This window comes from Pelophylax lessonae (assembly GCF_965119305.1).
Source record: "Pelophylax lessonae genome assembly, chromosome: 2".
Lineage (NCBI taxonomy): Eukaryota > Metazoa > Chordata > Amphibia > Anura > Ranidae > Pelophylax > Pelophylax lessonae.
Window position 1 is genome coordinate 431,453,984 of NC_138769.1, and position 22,917 is coordinate 431,476,900.

Genomic DNA, 22,917 nt, shown 5'->3' on the forward strand with positions numbered 1-22,917 from the left:
TAAATGGGATAATGAGAACATCGTGTTTGTTTAATTTCAAATCCATTGTGGTGGTGTATAGAGCCAAAAAGATTCAAATTGTGTCGATGTCCCAATATTTATGGACCTCCCTGTATATCCAGCTTCTCAAAACTGATTTGTAGCACAATGCAATCACTTTTCCTCTGTGTTTATCTGTGGTATAGATACCATTTATTGATATATTAAAGGAGGACAATATTGTAACAGGAAATATGACATTTTAATCCAATTTAGGTGGTGTCAGATATTCCAGTCATTAGTGGACCTCAAACTTTAACTATAAAGCCAGGAACATCATGTCCCTATACTATCAGCATATCTCCATGGAAACGTGGCTCATTCCAAGGTAATAAGATCGTATACATGTGTTACATCAGTTACACTGACAAGTATTAAAGTTTATTTATAGCCCTAGAATACTTTCACCAGGGATAACAACAATATCTATTTAGTGTTATTCTAAACCTTGCTTATGAGGATGCATTTAAAGGGATATTAAAGTCTTGTTTGTTTTTCTTTAAAATAAAAAACATGTTATACTTACTTTCTCTGTGCAAAGATTTTGGACAAAGCAGCCCGGATCCTCATCTTTTAGGGTCCCACACCAACAATCCTGGTCCCTCCCCCTTGCCAGGTTCCCCCACAGCAAAGAGCTTGTTTTGGGGGCAACCAAGCAGACACGCTTCCGACCCACGGCTCTGTGTGTCCATTTATACATGGAGCCGTGACTCAGCCCTGCCACCTCTGTCACTTGATTGGCTTACTGGCTGTGATTGACAGCAACAGAACCCAATGGCTCCCGCTGCCAAAAGCCAATCAGGACAAGGCTCTCGTGGACATTGCTGGATCGAGAGGGGGCTCAGGTAGGTATTGGGGGGGGGGGGCTGGGGGAATGCATGAAGGTAAAAAACGTTGTGCCTTTACAACCACGTTTAACGTCAAATCAGCATTGCTCTATTTTTGCCCCTTAGATGTGCACAAATTTATACTGTGGTTGGTCTCTTTAACTTGTATATGAGCCGTACAAACTTTCCTAAGTGTGATGGTAGATTATTGGTATTAAAGTGACTTAAAAACATTTTTTACCTTAATGTATTGCTTGCATTAAGGTAAAACACGTTTTCAGTTTCCTTGTTTACAAAGTAGCATAATTGCCCTCTCAACACCAGCCATGGTGATTGCGTAACACATGGCTTAGTTAAACAACTAAGCCATTGATCACCACCATGTCAGCACTGCTGACATCAGTTTCGGCATACACAAAATTTCTTGAAATTGTCTCTACCCAATAGGCATAGCACATGCCATTCTATTTGAAAAATACCTAAATGGTATACCACAGGGTGTACTATGCTGCTGACCAGCCACTTTGGGCAGAGGGGTGCTGATGTTACTGGGTAGACACCCTGAGAGGGAGTTCAGACCAGATCTGGCTTGTGCACATTTACCTTAAACTGGTTCTAAAGCCAAAACATTTTTTACCCTAATGCATTCCCTGCATTAGGGTAAAAAATGCTTTATGGCTTTCTGTCCTCCACTTCCCTGTGTGAAGCACAAAGGAGGGAAAGAGAGATCCAGTGCTGTGCATCTCTTCTTCCCTCTCTTCCCCTTCACACAGGAACTCAGGCAGCAGGAGGAGCCATTGCATTCTGGCATAGGTTTGGGCCCTGTGACTCCTGGCTACATTTGTGGTAGTTTCACTAAATCAGTCTGTGTGGAAACATCTACAAACTGTGGGTTGATCATAACACAGGCCAGCTGTCTTGAAAGTCACTTTTAGGCAACTGTTAAGGGTATTTGGAACAGTTAATTTATATTTTATTTTTTAAACATTTAGTACATACCTTTGTTAATAAAAGAAAACAGGTGGTGTTAAAGAGACAACAGATTGTGTGCTGTATAAGTAGTATTTCTACAATCATTTCAATATTATAAAATGTAAAAAAGTGTATCAAACTGCGCTAACAGAAGAGAATATATACTGTGAAAGTGAAAATATCAGCTGGCACTCCAACCGACATAGATTGTGACAAAATAAAATATATAAACAGTGCAGCGCTAATAGGCAATGAATCAAAAATAATAATAATATAAATAAAAATAAATTGTTATATATACAATATGAAGTTAAGGGGTAAATAAAAACTCCTTAAACTTATATATAAAGAAAAGTCCAAAGGTGTAAGTGAAAAAAAAGTCAAAATAAATCCACACAGAAATGGTGACTTGAAAAAAAGGTCCCACACCATAAATTTTCAAATGTGCTCACCAGATGGTATGGACCCAAAGTACTATACAGTAAGAGGGTCATACAGGCTGAATGTGAAGATGTCCACAGCACCCGATCACGGGATTTCAATATTATATAAGCCTTTTGTAAGTCTAATACAAAGAAACTGTAGGGAAACTTATCACAGATAGTTTAAGAGATTGAAGCCCTCCATCTGGAAGAATAAAGACAGGAGGGTATGCATACTATATAGTGTAATAAACATAGGCGTATATTGGGGGACTAAAGATCCTTTTTTGAAGTGAACCTGATCTGGTCTAAAATATTTATTAGGTGACATTGGTGTAGAAACATTCTAAGTTACCTTTAAAGCGGAGTTCCCCCCTCCAAGAATAAAAAGTCAGCAGCATACTGTAGCTGCTGACTATTAATATTACGACACTTACCTGTCCTGGAATCCAGCGATGTCGGCACCGCAGCCAATGTTTCGGCTGTTGGGTGCTGCTGCTGCCATTGCTGGTAAGGAAACCTTGCGGCTTCATGGCAGGGTCCCTACTGCGCATGCACGAAGCGCGTAATTGGCCTTGAAGCAGAGGGAGGAGTAGGGGGCTGAACCTCTGACGTACCTCGCCGCGGTGAAGTCTGACGGAAGCGGGGACAGGGTACCTGTCAAAAGCAGGTACCCACTCCCCCCTGAAAGGTGCCAAATGTGGCACTGGATTGGGGAGGAGACAGATAAGCGGAAGTTCCACTTTTGAGTGGAACTCCGCTTTAAGTACACATGTAACTTATTTAAGTGTTCCTAAACTTTTTTTTTTTTGTTTTGTTTTTTTTTTGTTTTTTATTTAAGATGAAGAAGGCAATAATCAGAACCCCCTGCTAGGTTGTTATTAGTTTCTTTATTCCCTCAAGGGAGCCCTATTCCCTATATTTGTCTTGGTGACCATTGATTCTAGGAATGAAAGTGATGGGAAAACACAGAATTTTAAGTTGCCACCAGAACAGGAAGAAAGGGAACATTTTCAAAAGGTTACACATGTTGCAGTAACTATGGTATCAGAGAGGGTTTTCCTCTTCTTGTAGCGGCGACAGGAAGCAAAGGGAAATTTTGCCAATAAAACATAGATGACAAAAATATAGGGTTTTAACTCTTCTCTGCGCTATCCAAAATGAAAAAAAAAAAATAGCTTTAGATGTACTTTGAATTAATCTTTTTGAGATTAAGCCCCATCCTTTCTTGGTGCTCAGCCCCAGCTTATGTTATTCAGAAATCCAATTTCGTGGTCTCTAAAGTTTTAGTACTAGCAGGTGGAAGGTTCATTTTAAATTGGGCCTAGGATACAAAGAGCCGCACATGGACACAGGAATGAATTTAAAGATTAACACAGGTACATGATGCCTGCACCGTGGTTTAGACTAGGTCAGATGCACTTAAAGACAGCAGCACATGGGGCTATAATGAAACAGAGATGAAAAAAAATAATTTTGTTTTCATGTTTATTTTCTCACTGGTAGGGAAAAGAAGAATTGAATGGGGAATGCTCACTTTGTCAAGTCTTACATTTTTCTTCCATGGCACAGCTGAAACTGGTTATTGATGACCATGAGGCTGCTTTAATAGTGTACTGTAATCTTTAAAGTTATAAAGCTAACACTTGTTCAGAGTAGTATTTTGCAATATTTGTATGCTGTGTTTAATTCCTTGCTGCCTATAAAAAGCAAAAACAGTTAACCAAATATTATAGTCTGTGTTCACTCAACGCACACTAAAAACATTTCAGCATGTGAGCTATTATCCACTTTATGGCAGTTGCAGATAGTGGCTAAAGGGTAGACCTGGCAATGCATCATCAGGGGCTGGCTGCAAGAAGAGAAACTCAATAACATTGAAGGGAAGATGGCTGCGCAGGATTAAGCATGTGGCAGTGGATTGGGAGGGTTTTAGAACAACAATTGATTTGCTAGACATGTGAATATGTTAATTGTGGATAACCCAGCAAAAAAGATAATAGGAGGTTAAAAAATATACCATGGGAGTGGTGAGATTCCTCTTTAATAAAATTACACTCATCTCAGATAAATGATTTATGCATGTTAGATGCAGGATTGTACTCCAATACTTGCATATAATATTTTCTCCCATCTAATGTATCCCTGATTAAAAAGAAACATAGTTATTTTGAACAGTTATTGTGACAGATAAAAAGTACTGAAATGAAATAAGAGGGATACAATATTTAAGACGGGCTGGTAAAAGATTGGTTAAAATAATGTCTTTCTTCACTGTTATTATGTTGGATAAGAGATAACATAAGTGTCATTTATTCTAAAGTCTGAGCATTCACTATAAATACAAGTATAACTGTTAATCCAACATCTGGTGTCTCTTCTTTTTGCTAGGTGTAATCTCATTTGTTGCGGAAGACAGAGAACAGCAGCAATTTCAACATGGCAACCCACCAGCTACTGCAGATGGTGTGGATGCTATTCAAATAGTGGAATTTCAAACTGCTGGTGTAAAGAAAGCAGGTATGTTTTTTTTTTTTGGCAAAATTAGGAATTCTAAAGCACTTTCTTGTGTTTGAAAGCAACTCTGTTACTATTTAAAAAATTTAAAAGAGGCCAGACTGCAAAAAATAAATAAAAATAAATAAATAATAATAATTCTTACATGGCCACTGCCAATCTTTACTGTTTTTGCGTGGATAAGCTTGCTTAAAGTATCTTTGGTGTCTGGCAAACTTCAGGAGGTGCACTATGTTTACTTCTGTTACTTCCTCACTTCTGTGCCCTGTACTGATGTAGGGGTCAGTGGTAAGATATCAGAAATAGCCATAGCTCTGTGAGACAGCAAATATTGTAGTCACTGGCAATCGTGCAGGTCAGTATTAGTCCATTTCCCAGGATTTTTTTTAGCAACAAATCAATCTAATTGGTGGTATGAATTGCATCAAGCTGAAAATGTTGGATTACCATACTAAATATATGCAGTATTATAGTAAATCTTCACAGGGATATAAAAAGTATATTAGCTGTTTGTTTATTCCAACAAATACATTTTATGCCAACTATTAAAAAAATGAATTAATAAAATACTTGCATTTTAAAAATATAAATCATCAAAAAACTTGCTTCCTGTCCCGAAGATACTTTAACCTAACCTTTAGCTGAATAAAATAGTTTCACATCCTTTCAAAATGTAATAATTTTTCTTCATAATGTTTTAATATTTTCACAGTTTTGTCTGCAAACTCCTAACCTTTTTTAATTTATATTTGTAACAGTGTATTTTATTCTAGATAATATATAATACTTTTACAGTTTAGTCCACAGAATCCCAGGCTTTTCAATTTCCATTTGCAACAATGTGTTTGTTTTGTAATTTCTTTTTCTATTCATTATCCTTGTCAACACTTTTTACATCATTCCTTGGACAGGGACACAATTCAGAGTTGTTTGCTAAAATGTATGCTGGATACGGCATTTTTGCTATTTGCTATAAGCTTTCTAACACAAAGAGCTGCAATGTGTGAAATTGCTTCCTTGCGGCAGTGCATTCTTTAGGTCACGGATATGGAAAAGTTTGTATGAAGATAAAAAAAACCCTCATATGATTTGCCATTTAACATCTCTCTTTTAGAATGTGACACTTTTTTCTAAAAGACAATTCGCTTGTCTGAACATGTCAGCCTTTAGCTTTTAGCAAGCTGCCTCATATAAAATGTGTTCAGCTCAGTGTTTTCAGAGGTAGCTAAGAGAGGAAAATTGTATACTGTCTTGCCTGGGTCATTGTGCACACTACTGCTTCTTTATAAAATTGGAGAGCAAAAATGCATGATGCTAAAATCAGCCAATCACGTTAAAGTGACATTTTTTTAAGGAAGGTTAGAAAATTAAAAGCAAAGTACTCCTCAACCTTCTGTTTTAAATTGATAAAATGTCCAGTATTGATTCCTCAGTACCTCAGTTCCCAGATCAATCCACCAGCAGCATGTGTTGCTTCAGTGTGTTGCCCTTTCTGCTAAGCCTATTTTGTGTCGCAGTGAAGGTGATAGATTTACTTTCTGCATTTGGATTGATGGTGGAGATTAAATTATCATTAGAGTCCTTAAGCAATTCAAGAAACAAATGCATGAAGAACTTACTCTCTTAAAAAATATTTGGTAGACAGTAGTTGGATTAAATGGTTTCTTCAAGTTTCCCATAAAGCCAAAGTCAAAATGCGCATACAACACCTTGCAATGGAGGTGCTTCTCTGTTTTGCCTTTTGGTTGTTCGAAGTGTTTGCACAGATAAATACTTTCATTAAAGCGGAGTTCCGGCCTCAACAAATTTTGTTAGATAAAAATACCCCTGGGACAGTCAGGGCTAGTGCATTGCAGCAATGATAGCCTCTGAACTGTCCCAGGTTTCACTTTCTTCTTTTAGAAGAAATACTTACCTTGAAAATTTCTTGTCCAGCGCTGCCATCTCAGGTGTGGGCAGCTGAACCCAGGGCATCCTGTTTGGTGTCCTCTTCGGTCCCACAATGCCCTGCGCCGGCCCCGCTCGTCACTTCCGGTGCAGGCGCGTCATCCCTGCACAGCTCCTGGGCATGCCCAGAAGCTGTGTAGCAGGGAATGATGCGCCTGCACCGGAAGTGACAAGTGGGGGCCGGTGCAGGCACATTGACTCCTGGGAGCGATGACGTTCAGCTCCCAGGAGTCAATGCAAGCAGGAAGAGAGGGCGCGGGCTGCGGCCACAGAGGGAGGAAGTGTAAGGAAGGTAACTATATTTTCTTAAAAAACAAAGTAAGTAAATGAAAAAAAAAATCGGGATTATCCAATCTTTTTTAGGTGATTTTCAGCAAGCCGATAGGCCAAAGTTGGTTTTGAGGCCGGAACTCAGCTTTAACATTTTCTAATTTTAAAAAATGTGCGTAGTAGACCTTACTCCCTTTCAAAATACTATGAAACTTGAAAGTACTGGGGGCAATACCATCTAAATTAAATGTCTACTCCAAGCTGCTAGACAGATTAGATTTTTCTTCTAATTGCTTCTCTATCTTTTCATTCCTTTAATTATCCGTTAACCTGCAGCACAGATGCTCTTTAGTGATTTGCTTGCAGTTAACTTAGAGACTCAATTTTTGCCATTAATGTTAACTGTGTTCAATGTGTCATAATGCCTTATGCCTAGCCATTAGGATTTAATTGTGTAAAGTAATCCAAACAATTTTTCTCTGATGGACGATGGCTGGAATAAAAGGTTTGAAGGTGTATAATTTTGTTATGACTGGACTTTTCAGAGTGTGAGTTCCAAAAATGAATCTGCTTCATGATGAAGTAAGTGTTTACAACAGTAATACAAACTCCCAAGCTAGAGAAAAAAATTTGGATGATAAAAATATATTTGAAGGTCAGTTTGATGAGACCAAGAACCAGAATTAATTGTATATTCACTGTTAAACTTATGTAACCTAAATGAAAAATTAAAGATGTTTTTCCTGTTATGTATAATATATACCAACTATTCTCATAAAGTGAGGAGCATCTCATTAATGAAGAATTGTGCTTGCTGGTGAGGCATAGAAGAGCTCATTCTGGCCACAAATGCTAATAAGAAACTGTAACTTTGTCCTTTTAACTCTTCTCTGTCTGGTTACTTCAGAGTTAAGTCACTTTCTTACAGTACTACTTGAAGACAATTGGCATATGCCACTTGTCCTCAGTGGTGGTTTGTCTGTCAATTATTACAAAAGAAAGAGACTGTGGCTATGGAACGTTTGAGAGTTACGTCAAAAAAAAGTTAATACCATTTAAAAAAAATATACAAAGATTATTCCATATTCAAATAAAAAATAGACACAGTAAATAATATATATGTCATATTAAAAATAGAAGAGGTACAAATATAAGTTGATATATAAATGATATATAAATGATTAAATTTGAAGAATGTTGCAAATGTAAACAGGTCATTTAATTTTGGAACTGCTATCTCCACGCTTTTCGTGAAGCAGCATTCACTTCCTCAGGAGACAGTCAAGACCAATATACCTGTTAAGAAACCATGTCAAAAAGATGTTAATAGTAAAACTACATATAAAACTGCTATAAGTAAAGAACGTAAACTTCACTCCCTACATTAAGTATACTTACACATCATCTAAAGAGTTTGAGGAAAGACAATCCACTGAGATACCCCCTCCTATCTCAGTAGATGCCCTTGTAGGGAGGAAATGCATCAGAGAGGAGGCGCCGCGCTGCCACAGACATCTCCGCGGTCTGCACTGCAGACATCTTAACTATACAAGGCAGTCTATTTGCGGTGATCATGTAAGTGCCACACCTTTTATTCAATTAAGTTGTTAGGATATAGCACTATTGGCTACCTTCTCTGTTCCATATATGTAAGGATATTTGGGGACCAGGAAGGAATATAAAGCTACAGGAGATTCCCAGCATACTGACCCAAGAATCGACCCACAGTGACGGGAGGAGCAAATTCCCTGTAAGGGGACACACATATGCCCAAGATCATTAACATCTGGTAAGAGGCGCATTTTACTTTTTCCACCTGGTGTAGGAAGAGTGTATCATATCCCCCCCTTTAACACCTGGAGTCTATGTTCTTGAGGTGGCTGTTTTTTCGCCCTTAAATTTTACCTGCTGGTAAGAAGCAAACCTGAAAGGTGGTGGGACACTAGATAGAAAATAGAGCACCATTTTCCTCTCATTTTATTCCACCATCTGGAATCTTTCACGTGTGTCGTTTCACATTTGGATTTTTGGACTTTGTCATTGAAGAACTGTACACAGAATTTTTCACATCCCTCCTTGGGCTTTTGTACTTTTTTTTATTAGACTTGAGACACCCAAGTCATTGTTCACCATTTCTATTTATTTGTTACACTTTAGTGGGGAACGTGTGATAACTTTGTGATTATTTAAGGTCAATTGTCCCAGTTCATTCATTTGATTTGTCACCTTTGTGTTTTCACATTTTAGACAGATATAACATTAGCGCACCTATAAATAGTTTGCCATCATCTTAAATGGAAAAATGCAATCCGCAAGGAAAATTCATCAGGATAAAAAGGAAGTGTGATAGAACGGTAGATTAGAACAAACTAACATCTTCATTCAAAGATTAGTAGACAAAGCATACCAGAGAGACAAACTGAAGGAGGTCCAGCAACAAGTTGGAGGTATGGATAGGGACCCCTTACTAGTGAGTAGATAGAAGGAGGAAAATAATCATGAATGGGCTTTTATTACGGGTTTTAACCAACAGTTCAGGGACTATTGCAAAGGGATACCATACTGTAGAAGGTTATACCCAGGAAACCACAATTTATCTACAGGAAGGCCCCAAATCTAAGATTGAAGGTGGTACATAATAAACCTGACTCACCCAAAAGTACTGTCATCTTTTTGAAACAGAAAACAGAAGAGTTTTTTGAGTGTGGAATGTGTTTTGCATGTAAGTCGGTTTCAAAAACGAACAAATGGAGGAAAAAACGAATTTCTAATCAGACAGGAAGGGAAAATGAGATAAGGAAACTTATTATCTGCAAAACTACACATGTAACCTATGTGCTAGAAAGTGACTGTGGGTATCAGTATGTAGGAAGGACTATTCACAAACTTAGGGTAAGGATTGAAGAACATAGAAATAATATAAAGAAAGGTTTTAGGCAGCATAGTGTCTCCAATCACTTCAGGATAGCACATCAGAGATCTCATGGGATTAAAAGTTTATGGGATAGACAGAATAGAAGGGCACTGGAGGGGATCTAATTTACCACAGGTAATCTCTAGGAATGAAACGAGGTGGATTTTTGAAAAAGGGAATTTAGCTCCACAAGGCATCAACATTGAACTATATGTAAATTGTTTTACTTCAAGTTATTCATTTTTTTATTGAAATTTTTTTTTTTTAATATATATATATTCACAGATAAAGCACATAGTTTTTTGATGGCAGATAAATAGGGGTGTAGTTATCAAAAATGCCACTAGATAGTGCTGTGTAATACTGTAGATGTATAAAAATGAAGGTAGTTAATGGAGGGTCACGGTGCATATTTTTATTCATATGTTTTATTTTATTTTAAACTTTTAATTCATATAAATTGATTAAATATTTTTTTTAGGATCGCTGTGGGGTATATTAAAGTTTTTTATAAATAGGGAGACTTGTAGTCCATGTTTTATTTACCCACTTCTGGACCTGGCCTTTTTCTGACATTTGTTTACAAGTTAAAATCAGTTATCTTTGCTAGAAAATTACTTAGAACCCTCAAACATTATATATATATATAAATATATATATATATATATATATATATATATTTTTTTTTTTTTAGCAGATACCCTAGAGAATAAAATGGAGATTGTTCAATATTTTTTACCACACCGCATTTGTGCAGCGGTCTAACAAACGCAATTTTGTTGGAAAAAATTCACTTTTTTGAATTACAAAATAAGAAAACAGTATTTTTCACAATATTTTTCTATAATATGAAAAATAATGTTACGCCGAGTAAATTAATACCCAACATGTCATGTTTCAAAATTGCGTACCCTCATTGAATGGTGACACACATGGGTACTTAAAAATCCCCTATGTGGGCGTGACTTATGTATGCATACACTTCTGCGCACAAGCTAACGGGGACAGGGCGCTTTAATTTTAATTTATTTTATCTTTTATTTTTACACTGTTTTTTTTTTTTATCACTTCTAGTCCTATATTCCTATTACAAGGAATGTAAACATCCCTTGTGATAGAAATAAGCATGACAGGACCTCTTTAATGTGAGATCTGGGGTCAAAAAGGCCTCAGATCTCACATCTACACTAAAAAAGAAAAAAAAAAAGTCATTTTTTTTCTTGATGAAAAAAAATGGGCTCTTTACATCCGCTGCTAGGAAGTGACGTATGACGTTGTTCCGGTCCTCCAAGGCCATAGAGTCAAGTGAGGGCCATCTTGCCCTCACTCAACTTTCTGCCTGAGGGGACAGCAGACCGGATTGGATTGTTTCTCCGCCGCCCATAAGGGTGATCCACAGCCGCTGGAACCATCCTTATGTTGAAGCGGACTGCCTGCAGTTTAAAAAAATATTCCGGAGGTATCTGCTGCCATAATCCCGGTATTTAATGTCAAAGTACCGCCAAAAGTGGTACCAGCCAGGGGGGATCTTGGATAGTTGAAAAAATGTCTTAGCTGGACATAAGTTCAGAAGGGGAAGGTGGAGTCACGGTCTTGGTCTGTAGTTCCTCGCAAGAGAGAAAGGAACCTTTATGAAAGAAGTGTTTAGCCAATACTTCTTTATGGGGCCAAATGTTTCTCAAGAAGTCTCTAGACAAGCCTGGGAAAAAATTCTGGTTGTGTCTGATGGGAGTAAGCAGTCCTGGATGAGAGGAGAGGCCATGTGGGATGTAGGCTTTCCTGAAGCAATGTAAGGAGGGACCAAAGGTTGGGTGTTCCTTGTAATCTGGAGGTGTGTGTGTTTCAGGGGTAACCAGGGGATTAATTGTAATGGTGTCTCAGAATATGCCTGTTCTAGCTGTACCCAGGCCTTAATGTTCTGATTTGAGTTCCAGTCCACTATCCTTGCAAGATAGCAAGCCAAATAGTACTTTTGAATGTCAGGCAGATCTATGCCTCCTTTTGGTTTGGGTAAAGTTAGTATGAAGTTAGTATGGACGCTTGTGTTCCAAGAGAATAAGGGTGCATATTCTACGAAATGATGCAAAGAATGCCTTAGGTATTTAAATAGGAACTGTTTGTAACATGTATAGGAGACAGAGTATATTCATCTTAATAATGGCAGCTCTCCCAAACCACGAAAAGAGCCGTTTGTGCCACTTCATTAAGAATATCCCTTAGTATGGGCAAAACGTTTTATGGGTAGAGATCGGAAACAGCTTTCGAGTGTTGGACCTGGAGGTAGGTTATAGCCTGCTTCTGCCTCGTAAAGGGGAATTTAGATTTACATAATGTCACTTTGCGAGATGGTTGCGATATGCTAAGAGCGAAAGATTTTGAAAAATGCATTTCTAGATTAGAGTGTTGTAATGTATAAAGACTTTCAGGAGGCAAGGGATAGTGGATTGTGGCTCAGTCAAGAACAGCAGAATGTCACCCACAAAAGCCTCATATATGTGTGTCCAGCGGCTTCAATCCCTTCAATGTTGCGATTCACTCTAATGCACTGCAGTTATGGTTCCCGCATCAGAATGAACAAGAGTGGCGATAGTGGGCAGCCTTGTCTGGTCCCGTTTGAGATGTTGAAGGCATTCGATAAGTGGGCGTTTACTCGAACTCTGGCTGTGGGGCCAGAGTATAGTGCTATAATAAGATTAAGCATGTTTTGGCATATGCCAGTGTGTTCTAGAACTGTGTGCATATAGTCCCAGGCCACTCTTCGCATCTTCGAATGCCTTCATCGCATCTTGTGATAGGAAAAACCCTCTTTGTTTGGTTCTGGTTAGCCAGTAGTAAAGGTTTATGGCCTTTGGGGTATTATCTCTGGCTTCCCTCCCAGGAAGAAAGCCCACTTGATTGTTGTTAATTAAAGTTGATAAATGGAGCGATAGGCGATATGCCAGTATTTTTGCAAAGATCTTTAAATCTAGGTTTAGTAGGGATATGGGCCTACAATTGGAAACGTGGGTGGGGTCTTTCCCTTCTTTTGCGATTACTGTTATGTGGGCTTCTAAAACACCTTGGAGGCCCTTTGAATTGGCAGCTAGCGAATTGTATGCAAATAGAAAGGGAGGAGAAAGAGTATCAGCAAATATTTTGTAAAATGGAGCAGATAGGCTGTCAGGGCCTGGACTTTTCCTGGGTTTAAGATGCTTCAAGGAGAGAGTTAGTTCTTCCATAGTTAGTGATCAATTTAAATTAAGCCTTGTCTCTGCAGATATGGGCTTAGGGCTGAAGTGTGAATGAGAGGAAGTCAGAGATGAGTTCTTGTCTTGGAGATTCTATGGGTTCAGTGGGTGATTGCTCTGAAACATTGTAGAGGGGTGAATAATATTGCACAAATTGATCGGCTACCTCATTTGTAGAAGCTAGGAGGTGACCATTAGAGGATTTGATATGATCTATTGTGTTGGTGGCCTTTTTGGATTGAAGGGCTCTTGCTAAAACTTGCCACTTTTGTTACTGTGCTCGTAGAATAATTTTTTGGAGAGTAGGTATTTGCGTCTTATGGTCTGGTCTAAAGAGTTGAGAAGTTCCTTTCTTGCTGACAGTAAGTCACTAAGTACCTGGGTCGCTTGTGATTTTTTGTGGGTTGCCTCCAGAATTCAAATAGGAGTCAATAGGGCATCTACCACCAGAGCTTACAGTGTGCTCCAGAGAAGCAAGCATATCACTTCCTCCGCTCCATCCGGCCTCCTGTTCGTCTCCGTGGCTGACTCTCAGCTGATTTCCGGCCCTCCTTTGTGACGTCATCTGTGCGCGACTCCTGATGTTCACGGCGGACACAGCGGGAGCAGAGCGCATCAGCTCCGGTCCTAGGATGCGGCCGCACACAGGACCGTGCGAGCCCTCACAATCGATGATTACCTCTTCAACCCGAAAGTGTCACCTCCCCTTCCAGCGGGTGTTAAGGTACTGGGCTCCCATGACCCACATCAGGGATCCCTATATCATAGCCAGGAGACACAGAGGCTTCAAGGTCCGGTATGAATATATGCCTATTGTTTTATATTACCATGGACATACCCAATAAACTTTCATAGACTGCATATATGAGCTTCAGTTGGAGTAATTTGGTTACATTTATGCACACTAGAGCGCCATCCTATTTTTTATTTCCATCTAGATGAGCTTTTCTTTCTTTCTGTCATTTTGCGGCAATCAGTTCCCCGCTGATCACACACTTGTGTGCTTCCCACATTGATATCGGGGAGATATCAGGATCTTTGTTTTCTTTGAAATATTGGCGTAGGCATGTGTCGGGTCTTGTGATTTTTTTTTTGTCTGTAAAAAGGGAGGCGTCTAGACGCCACTGTGCAGTGCGATGGGATATTTCAGGGAATGTTAAAATCATGGTGATCGGATTGTGGTCAGCTATGATCTGCGGTTCAATGATGGCTTCTGAGAGGAAACGAAGATCAGATTGAGAGAGGAACAGGTAACCTAATCTGATGTAGCGGTTGTGTGGTGATGAGTGCCAGGTGTCGTGAAGTTCTCACAGAAGGAGATTTATTTTCCTAAGGGCTTTATATGGTAGTGAAGAGGTACCTTTTAGAGGTGTCTAAGATGGGTTGTATAGGGACATTTAGATCTCCACCAGTAGTTAACATACCTGTTTGGAAGGTGGTAAGTTTATCAATTACTGAATTGAGAAAAGCGACTTGTTTCACATTAGGACAATATAGGTTTGCCAGTGTGATTGGTCTGTTGAGTACATTCCCCTTCAAAAAGCTAAATCTGCCTTCTTGGTCTGTAAGAATGTCCACGATTGATAAAGGGTTATGTTTGGAGATGAGGATGGATACCCCTTTGGTTTTTGCTAGACTGTTGGTGGAGTGGTGGACTACTGGAAAGTGATGGTTTGTTAATTTGGGTATTTGTTCAGAGCAAAAGTGAGTTTCTTGAATGAAAACAATATCTGATTTCAGTTTCTTTGCTATCATTAGGTGTTGAGAGCGCTTTTCTGGTTTGTTTAATCCCTGAGCATTGATTGAAGTTACTTTCAGGGTCTTAATTGTGGCGATAGGTTGTGCTGTCATGTTGGTGTTTGCTAAAAAGGCTGGATTTGGAGACGGAAACAATGGTCCTTCCTGGGGAAAAACAAACAGTAGTGGATACAAATAAAAATATTGAAGGATAGGGGAGGGAGGAACAGGTGGGAGATGGTTTAAAGAGGGGTGGTTGAATCTCACAGACAGGAGAGGTAGTCCGGGGACAGGCTAGTGCCCGCAAGCCTGTCAAAAGGTTCCGAATCAGATCAGCGGAGTATAGAGATGGTATGTATTGTGTAGTTATAAGGATTTACTGTCCGCTGTGTGAGGACTAGGTCTGTGTGTAAATGTGAGGTGTAGCCATGGCTTCGAGGACAGCATATAGTAAGGAGGAGGCTGGTTATCAGGTATGTGATCTGTTGAGGCAAAATCGATATGAGGAGGTGAGGCTGGGTGTGTGTGTGTATATAGGACTCGACTCTGTTTGACCTTTTTAGCTGTGATGTGGTTAAGACAGTTGGCAGGGCCCCATCAATGAAAGGAAAGAGTAATGTCAGGACGTAGCAGTGTCACCCAGCATAGGGTTCGTCAATGAATCTCTGGCATAGTGCTACAAGCATCATTGGATGAGGTAAGGTTATAGGTATGAGAATCATCACTAGTACTCTTAATTAAAGGTGTATTGCCCTGTTGGAAGAAATCAAATGTCCAGTGTGAATAAGTGTTATCCATGAGCGCTAATGAGGAAAGTCTTTCCAGTTAACTTATTTTGGTTCTAAATACATTTTTAATGCAACTAGTACCTGCATTTGACCTATTGTCAGTCTCCAACATTCCTCTGTACAGTAGAACTTAGTCTGGGAAAGAGAGGGACAGAACTAGAAGCCAATGAGGTTTTCTGCATGCAATTATACTAACAAGGAATATGTTGAGATTAGGAGAGAGCAGTTTGATCTGCTAATGACTCACTTGCTGCTCCTTCACTGTCCAGGTAAAGGCTGGGGACAAAGAGGTAACTGACCTATATTGCTTATTTACAGTAAAGAAAACTCCAGCCACTACTCTGCCTGTACTGTCTGGCAGGGCTGTGTAAATCTCAGGACTAGATGTATATAAATACAAATACTTTGGCAGGTAAAACAATTCTCAATAATGAATTTGATCTATCGATTTAGCTGTTTCTCTGATTTTCAGCTTTTGTCGTTTAAATAGCTTGGATAAAACAGGTCAATGACACATCCTGAATCTCTCCAGGACATATGCTGGTTCAGAACAGTACATTCAAACAGAGAAACACAAATATTGGAATGTAGTATGTTATATGCACAGGAAGTTCAATACCAATGGGAACTGCTGCCTCCCGTCATCTATTGATAGAGAAGTAAAAATATACTAAGGGTTAAACAAAGTGTCTATCCAGAATTAAGGAAATAAAGTAAAAAGGGGGTGGGGAGGGAAAGGTGGGTCAGTGTTGAAGGAGATATCTTAGTAACAGGACTGAAAGGGGCCCACAGTGGGTCCAGAGGGGGCCACTGATCAGGACACTCCCAGGAAATGTACCACTGAAATACAGGAATTTGATAGGTTTGAGAGTTTTCAGGTCAGTAGAAAATCAATATATAATGTGGGTGGCATGTAGGCATTGATTCATGGGGTCCAGATTGTGTGCAATTTGGACATGGTATCCTATTAAGAAGCTGTACATTTTTCATTAACTATAACTTGGAAAATTTGGATTTTAACCTCTGCTACAGGGATTTTAGGAGATTTTATATGCCTGGCCCGCTTGGCAGCCATGAGTGTTTCACTAATTTGAAATTTTTGACTGTGCAGACCTCAGGTTTTTTAACAGGGGGGGCTTAATAAAGGTTCTTTTGGAAAAAGGCATCAACTATTGTGTACAAAAGTTGACAAAACCCTAATCCAGTTTTGTTTCGCCTTCGGGCAGTCCCACCAAATGTTCACATTCCCCATCCCGCAGCCACAGATATACTGTGCATTTTCTGCATTGAAATAAAAACCTTTCTGTGTTTAGCTTCCAACGCCAGACCCTCCTTAAACTTACGTGAGCCTGATCTCAATTCAGACCTGTGCCTGAGAGCAGTAGCTCTCTCCACTCTCTCCCAGGGCAGATTGATCACAGCAGGAGCCATTGGGTCCTGCTGCTGTCAATCAAAATTGTGACGAGGGAGCAGGTGTCAAGGCCTAGCCACACTATCTGTGTTTATGGGCACAGGCAGTGCGGCTGGGGATCAAACACACATTTTCATTGAAATAACTTTGTTAAGCTTTGCAGTAAAAACATATTTTAGTGTCAAGATAAACAGGACATTATAGAATTGTAGAAAAACATTGTTGCCTAGTTCACACTAGCGTGATTTCCCATATGACTTGTGTCGCACCGAATAACATGCCACAATGGAAATCATGTTATTCTCTATGGTGCCTATTGACGTCAATGCAGCAAAGCATGGCACGTTTCTGTTTATTTCTAGGGGAAGGAGTTCTGTGCTACTTTTTTGTGGTTGCTGAATGATTTTGGCCCCATAGACTTCAATAGAAATGCACCATGTACATGCGTTTTTGCCCATGTTTTATGTTGGCTGTTAAGAGCTTGCACCCACCAGCATCCTACCAACCAGTGACTCACCACCAGTTTCAGTCGAGTATTCCCAGCTAACAGAAAAATATAAACAAAGGAGCCCTATTAAAAAAAAAAAAAAAAAAGATGGCCCTTTGGGTCTGGTATGGATTTTAAGGGGAACCCCATGCAAAAATGGTGTGAAGTCTCCCCCACAAAAAACAGACCCTTATAACTAACATGCAGCCTGGCAGGCTGGGGAAGGGAGGGGGACTAGCATACACCCCCCCCCCGAACCATACCAGGCCACATAGCCTCAACACTTCAACACCTTAAAAGAAGGGGCAAAGCACCTTGTCCATAGGTTGATGAAGACAAATACCTCTTCCCCACAGCTCTATCCTGGGGGTTGTGGGGGTCTACAGGTAGTTGGCTTATCAGCACCTGGAAGCCCCTTTAGTAATAAGGGGTCCTTGGATACTACCCTCCCCCATGTGAATAAGTAAGGGGTGCATAGTATCCCCACTTATTCAGCAAAAAGTGAGTGATAGATAAAAGCACAACACAATTTATGACAAATTCTTTATTAAAAATATTTAAAAATGTTACAGCCATCATTAATCACGCCATTCAGCAATTTAGGTCCATGTCAATCATAATGAACAAAATGAAACAAACAAACTGAACAGTCTTCTTCCCTTACAAATAAATCCAGCAGCATGAAAAATGCATCAGAAACACATAAAAAAATGTGTCAAAATGCACTGATGTCGCACTGCAAAATTGCAAGTCATAGCTGCACTAGTGTGAACCTAGCTGAACACTTTGTGTACAGTAAAATTACTGGTCAAAAATTCCAAAAGTCTTGCTTGTCTAACAAAAGAAAACGTGTATTAATGTTTTCATAAGTCAGGGCATTTTTTCAGCCAGAATATGGTGGAACTTCGTTTTTCCACTTCTGACAGGCCTGTCCTCTCCAACCTGTTACTGAACACAGAAGGCAGTAGAGGAAGTTTTTCCACTACTTTCTTCCTCTACCAGCTTTTGTGTGCTATTACTGCGCGTTTAGGGCATTTGCAGCTCAGGGCATATGTCAGGGGGTCCCCCAAGTCCCCATGCTGCAAATACTGCATTATTTTTATTCCTGTTGTGCTTTGAGAGTCGGCTCATGTACCACTCTTCCTGTCATCACCTGTAGATGAGTTATGAAGGGGGTGCTAAGGTAAACTGTGAACAGGGTTGCAGAGTTGAGCTCTGTGGACAGGGTTCACAGCTGTCAGAATGGGAGAGATCCTTGCATCTACATTGTTTGTTTGGATTCAAGGATCTGTCCGTTTGTTTTTGTATCAACCTGCTGGTGGAATGAAAAAAAAAAACCTGTTTATGTATACCCAGCTTAAGGCCTACCTTACCAACTGTCTCTCATTTCATGGCTAAGCTTGATCACCTTGGCCACAGGCGCTAAAAAGCTGGAAAGTCAATGTCTCCTTTATTTACCTATAAAAGGGTCTGAAAGCACCACTGAGAGCAGGGTGCCCACCACTCAAGTACCAACAAAGCTGCGCAGCCTACTCCCCCCCGCCACAACCAGCTACCCAGAGACAAAGGCCACAATCCCTAGGGATCGTGCACCCATCAAAGGGTGTGGATGGTTACTTAGAAATAACCTGCACCCACCTCTTCCTACCCTTCTCGAGCCTATGCTTCTCATAAGGCTTTTGAGGTCTGTGGGAGGGCAGGGCTGGAAGACCTATAGCCAAGAGTGGCAAAAGAACTTAAACTGAGTTAAGGCTCATTCTGTTAATGTAAAGGGACCACTATGTATAGGATGGAACCTGATTGGGACAGGCAGAAGCTATAAGTTTGAGTTACTTTATCCTTAGTATACCGCTGCCACTGTGATTTTGCTGCCTATCTCTACTGTATCATATGTCTGCCTTGTTACCCCTGCTGGATTATCCCTTTGCTATATCTGGAATTGCTGTCCTTCATCCCTCTGGACTTACCTTCTATCTCCTTGCTGTACCATATTGATTCCTTCGACAGCTTACCTCCGAATTCCATTTTTTCAGGCCTAAATATGACAGAACAGAGGTAGAAGAATGTATACAGATGCACATCCTTACAGATGCATTTAGGATAACTATAACTATAACAAATTGATATATGTTTTATTATTTTTAGAGGTGCATTTTACTGTAATTTTGGCAATATGTATAGTGAAAAATTAACACAGTATCACTATAAACACCACCAGGTATAAAACCATAAGGGTAAACCTTTAATGCAGACGTGTAATCCATTTTAAAAGTAAATTGCTGCCTAAGACCAGATACCATTTTAAGTCTATTATTATCTTAATTATCCAGCTGTTCTCCCTTTTTGTGCCTCTCCTAAACTAGTTTTACTTTGTTACTAAGGGCTCTTTCACACGGGCGTTCCGTATGTCCGTTTTTCATTCCATCCGTTTGCGGATGAAAAACGGACATAATGTATCTCTATGTAAATACGGATGTCATCGGATGATCATCCTCTGACATCCGTTTTTTGTCAGTTCAGTTCAGTTCAGTTCAGTTCAGTTTTTTTGAACGGAGGAGAACCCTATTTTTTCTTCCTTTCAAAAAACGGAACTGAAGCAAAAACGGATGTCAGTGGTGTCATCCGCAGACATCTGTATTTACATAGACATGCATTATGTCAGTTTTTCATCCGCAAACGGATGGGATGAAAAACGGACATACGGACCGGATGACACAAGTGTCATCCGTGTCCGTTACAAAAAAAAAAAAAGGACCTGATCGGGCAAAAAAAAAAGGAACGTCCGTGTGAAAGAGCCCTAAGGCCTAACTTTCTCCGATTTCATAGCTAAGCTAAAACTCCTGCCACAGGCACCAGTCCCCAGCCCCTGCTCTAAGTGCCAGTTCCCAGCCCACATCAGAAAAAAAATCCATGAAGGTCAAACATTAATACAGACCTGTATTTCTTTTTTTTGTGCCTGGGTGGCTGCCTTGTTGCCCATCATTTATTTTTTACTGTACCATATTGCAATTCAGTGAAATTACTCTTTTGATAAACGGTCTGTTAAACCCCTAAAAAAAAAAAACCTTGGTGAAGATCCTGAACCAATCTTGATCTCTGTGTATGTTTTATTAAGCCCACACCTCCATCGCAATCTGCCATCCCCCTGCCAATGAGAATGGCCTTATTGGCCATAGAGACAGTTTCACCAGACAGTGAAATTGCAGCTGATTAGGGTTATCCTTGTAGTTGGGGAAAGACAAGGCCCAGAAACAAAATTAAACAAAGTTGAGTTTGGCACACAGCATAAAGTTTTCTGCCTAATAAAGATTATAGCAGGAATCCTATGGCATCTGTTCTTAGGGCATTTACTTTTTAGAGTTGAATTTAAACGAAGTATATTTTCATTTTATGCCTTGTTTATTGACTAGTAAATCATAAAGCGGAGGCTCTTTATTTTGTAGAGCTAAATGTAGACTATAACCTACAGATTTTAGACAAAAAGATTCCTATTTCAAGCTCCCTACCATATTGATCAAATAGATTATTAGCTTGAAATAATGCATGTGTAGGAAAAAAATGTCTCTCTGTGCAGCAGTTGTAATTTAGGTTACTGGCTTTTTTTAAAGGCAGTAGTTAGAATCCTCCTGTATCATAATAGAAGTAGCATGTACAAAATATATTATTAAAAAAAATGTTCATGTACATCTACGCTGAATACTGATTACAATGAATTTCCATTATTATAATAGCAAAAGGTGACATGTCTGTGTTTGATTTTGTTAAGCAAGGACTGTGTTTTATTGGAAAAATTAGCATTTTTACACCTTTCCTTTGAACAAATAACTACCAATTTCCTGATGAGTTACAATGTCCATATATTAACTTGCATTTATTCTCCTTATTCGAACAAGACATTTGACCTTTGGTTTTGTTATCAATATATCATGAGAAGTTCAGAGTACAATTACAGATCCATTAAGCATAGCTATAATACTTGGATATATTTTGTTTGACATTTATTTGAGCTCTCTTTTCACTTAATTGTACTTCTTTGAAAAGAAACTCTAACATTTATATATTGTTGGATGTTCAAGAGGCTTGTTATTAGCTATTTAATTTGGTAATTTAGCCAATAAACAATGTCACGCAGACGTGATTTAATGGTGGAGCCCAACAATTCTGTTGTCAGAATTTGTGTGTGAGAGCAACAGAATAATATAATATTATGAATTATTATCTTTCCAATTATTTTGTACAGGTCTACATGCATTGAAACTTCTATTACTTTTATTATGCTCAGAATATAAATAAGTAGAACTGCTTATTCAAGTCTTGCTTATTACCTCATCTTCAGTAAAAGACTTGTACTAAAACACCTATTATGGTATAGGTCAGTGCCTTTCGTTATGTGTTTAGAATCTTTTTAAGCATATTAAAACAGCAGTCACCGATTTTGCATTGTCTCATCATTTTTTAATTTCACACTCCTAAAAATACTGATCTAGTAAAAAAAAAAAAAAAGTATGTTCAAAAGTTCAGTAAACATTTTACTTTCAATAGTTTTTATTGAGTTTTTGAGATTAAAAACAACATAAGTACAATCAAATTTGTTAGATTTTCAATACAAGCACATGTGTTGTTGAGTCAACACTGACATACAAAATGTACAATTAAAGCGCTTAAAAAAAAAAAAAAAGAAAATAAGCAGTATCGTAGAAATGGATGTACCAGGGAATACTGATATTTTCAAAGTAGTTTACAGTTTGTTTTTACTAGTAGTTAGTAGACTGATTTGTAAGCAGTAGAGTACCAGTTAAACCAGGCAGACCAAGCTATGTCTGCTTGTTGGCGTTTGCCAGTACTAGAATCGAACATTAATTCAAAAGTAATATGAGTGTGAACTGTGGATATTACTGAGTCTGTTAGGTATTTCTTGTGGGAGCCATTTATGTGTTATAGCCAGTTTAGCTGCTAAGAGGATGTGGGTAATCACTTTTGAGAATGGTGAGGTTGCTTTGTAGCTCCAATATTGATTAAAGCTAGTTCAGGTCTAAGATTGCAGGGTGAGTTGGTGACTGCGCTTATCAGGTGGGAGACCTTAAGCCAAAAGTTGCTAAGTCTGGGGCAGCCCAAGAGGATGTGGAGTACAGTTCCCAATTCACTGCACTTTCTCCAGCTGGTAGGAGAAGAGGATGGGTCCATTTTGTGAATTTGCGTTGGGGTGGTGTACCATCTAAGGGTGACTTTATGATGCAACTCCCAAAGGTTGGATGATCGGGTGGATTTAAAAATAGATGACTTTGCATCTAACCATTGGATATCTGTAGACATTTTCCCAAGTTCAGCTTCACATTTAAGTAAAGGGGGGGGGGGGTTA

General features: G+C 39.2%; 1 protein-coding gene across 1 annotated transcript in view; it reads left to right on the forward strand.

Moving 5' to 3' along the window:
* Nucleotides 1-22,917, forward strand: part of CFAP47 (cilia and flagella associated protein 47) — a 702,231-nt gene that overhangs the window by 429,520 nt on the left and 249,794 nt on the right. The window contains exons 49-50 of the mRNA XM_082245539.1: nucleotides 256-367; nucleotides 4,652-4,780. Coding sequence (XP_082101665.1) covers nucleotides 256-367; nucleotides 4,652-4,780 — 241 coding nt within the window. The remainder of the gene's footprint in view (nucleotides 1-255; nucleotides 368-4,651; nucleotides 4,781-22,917) is intronic.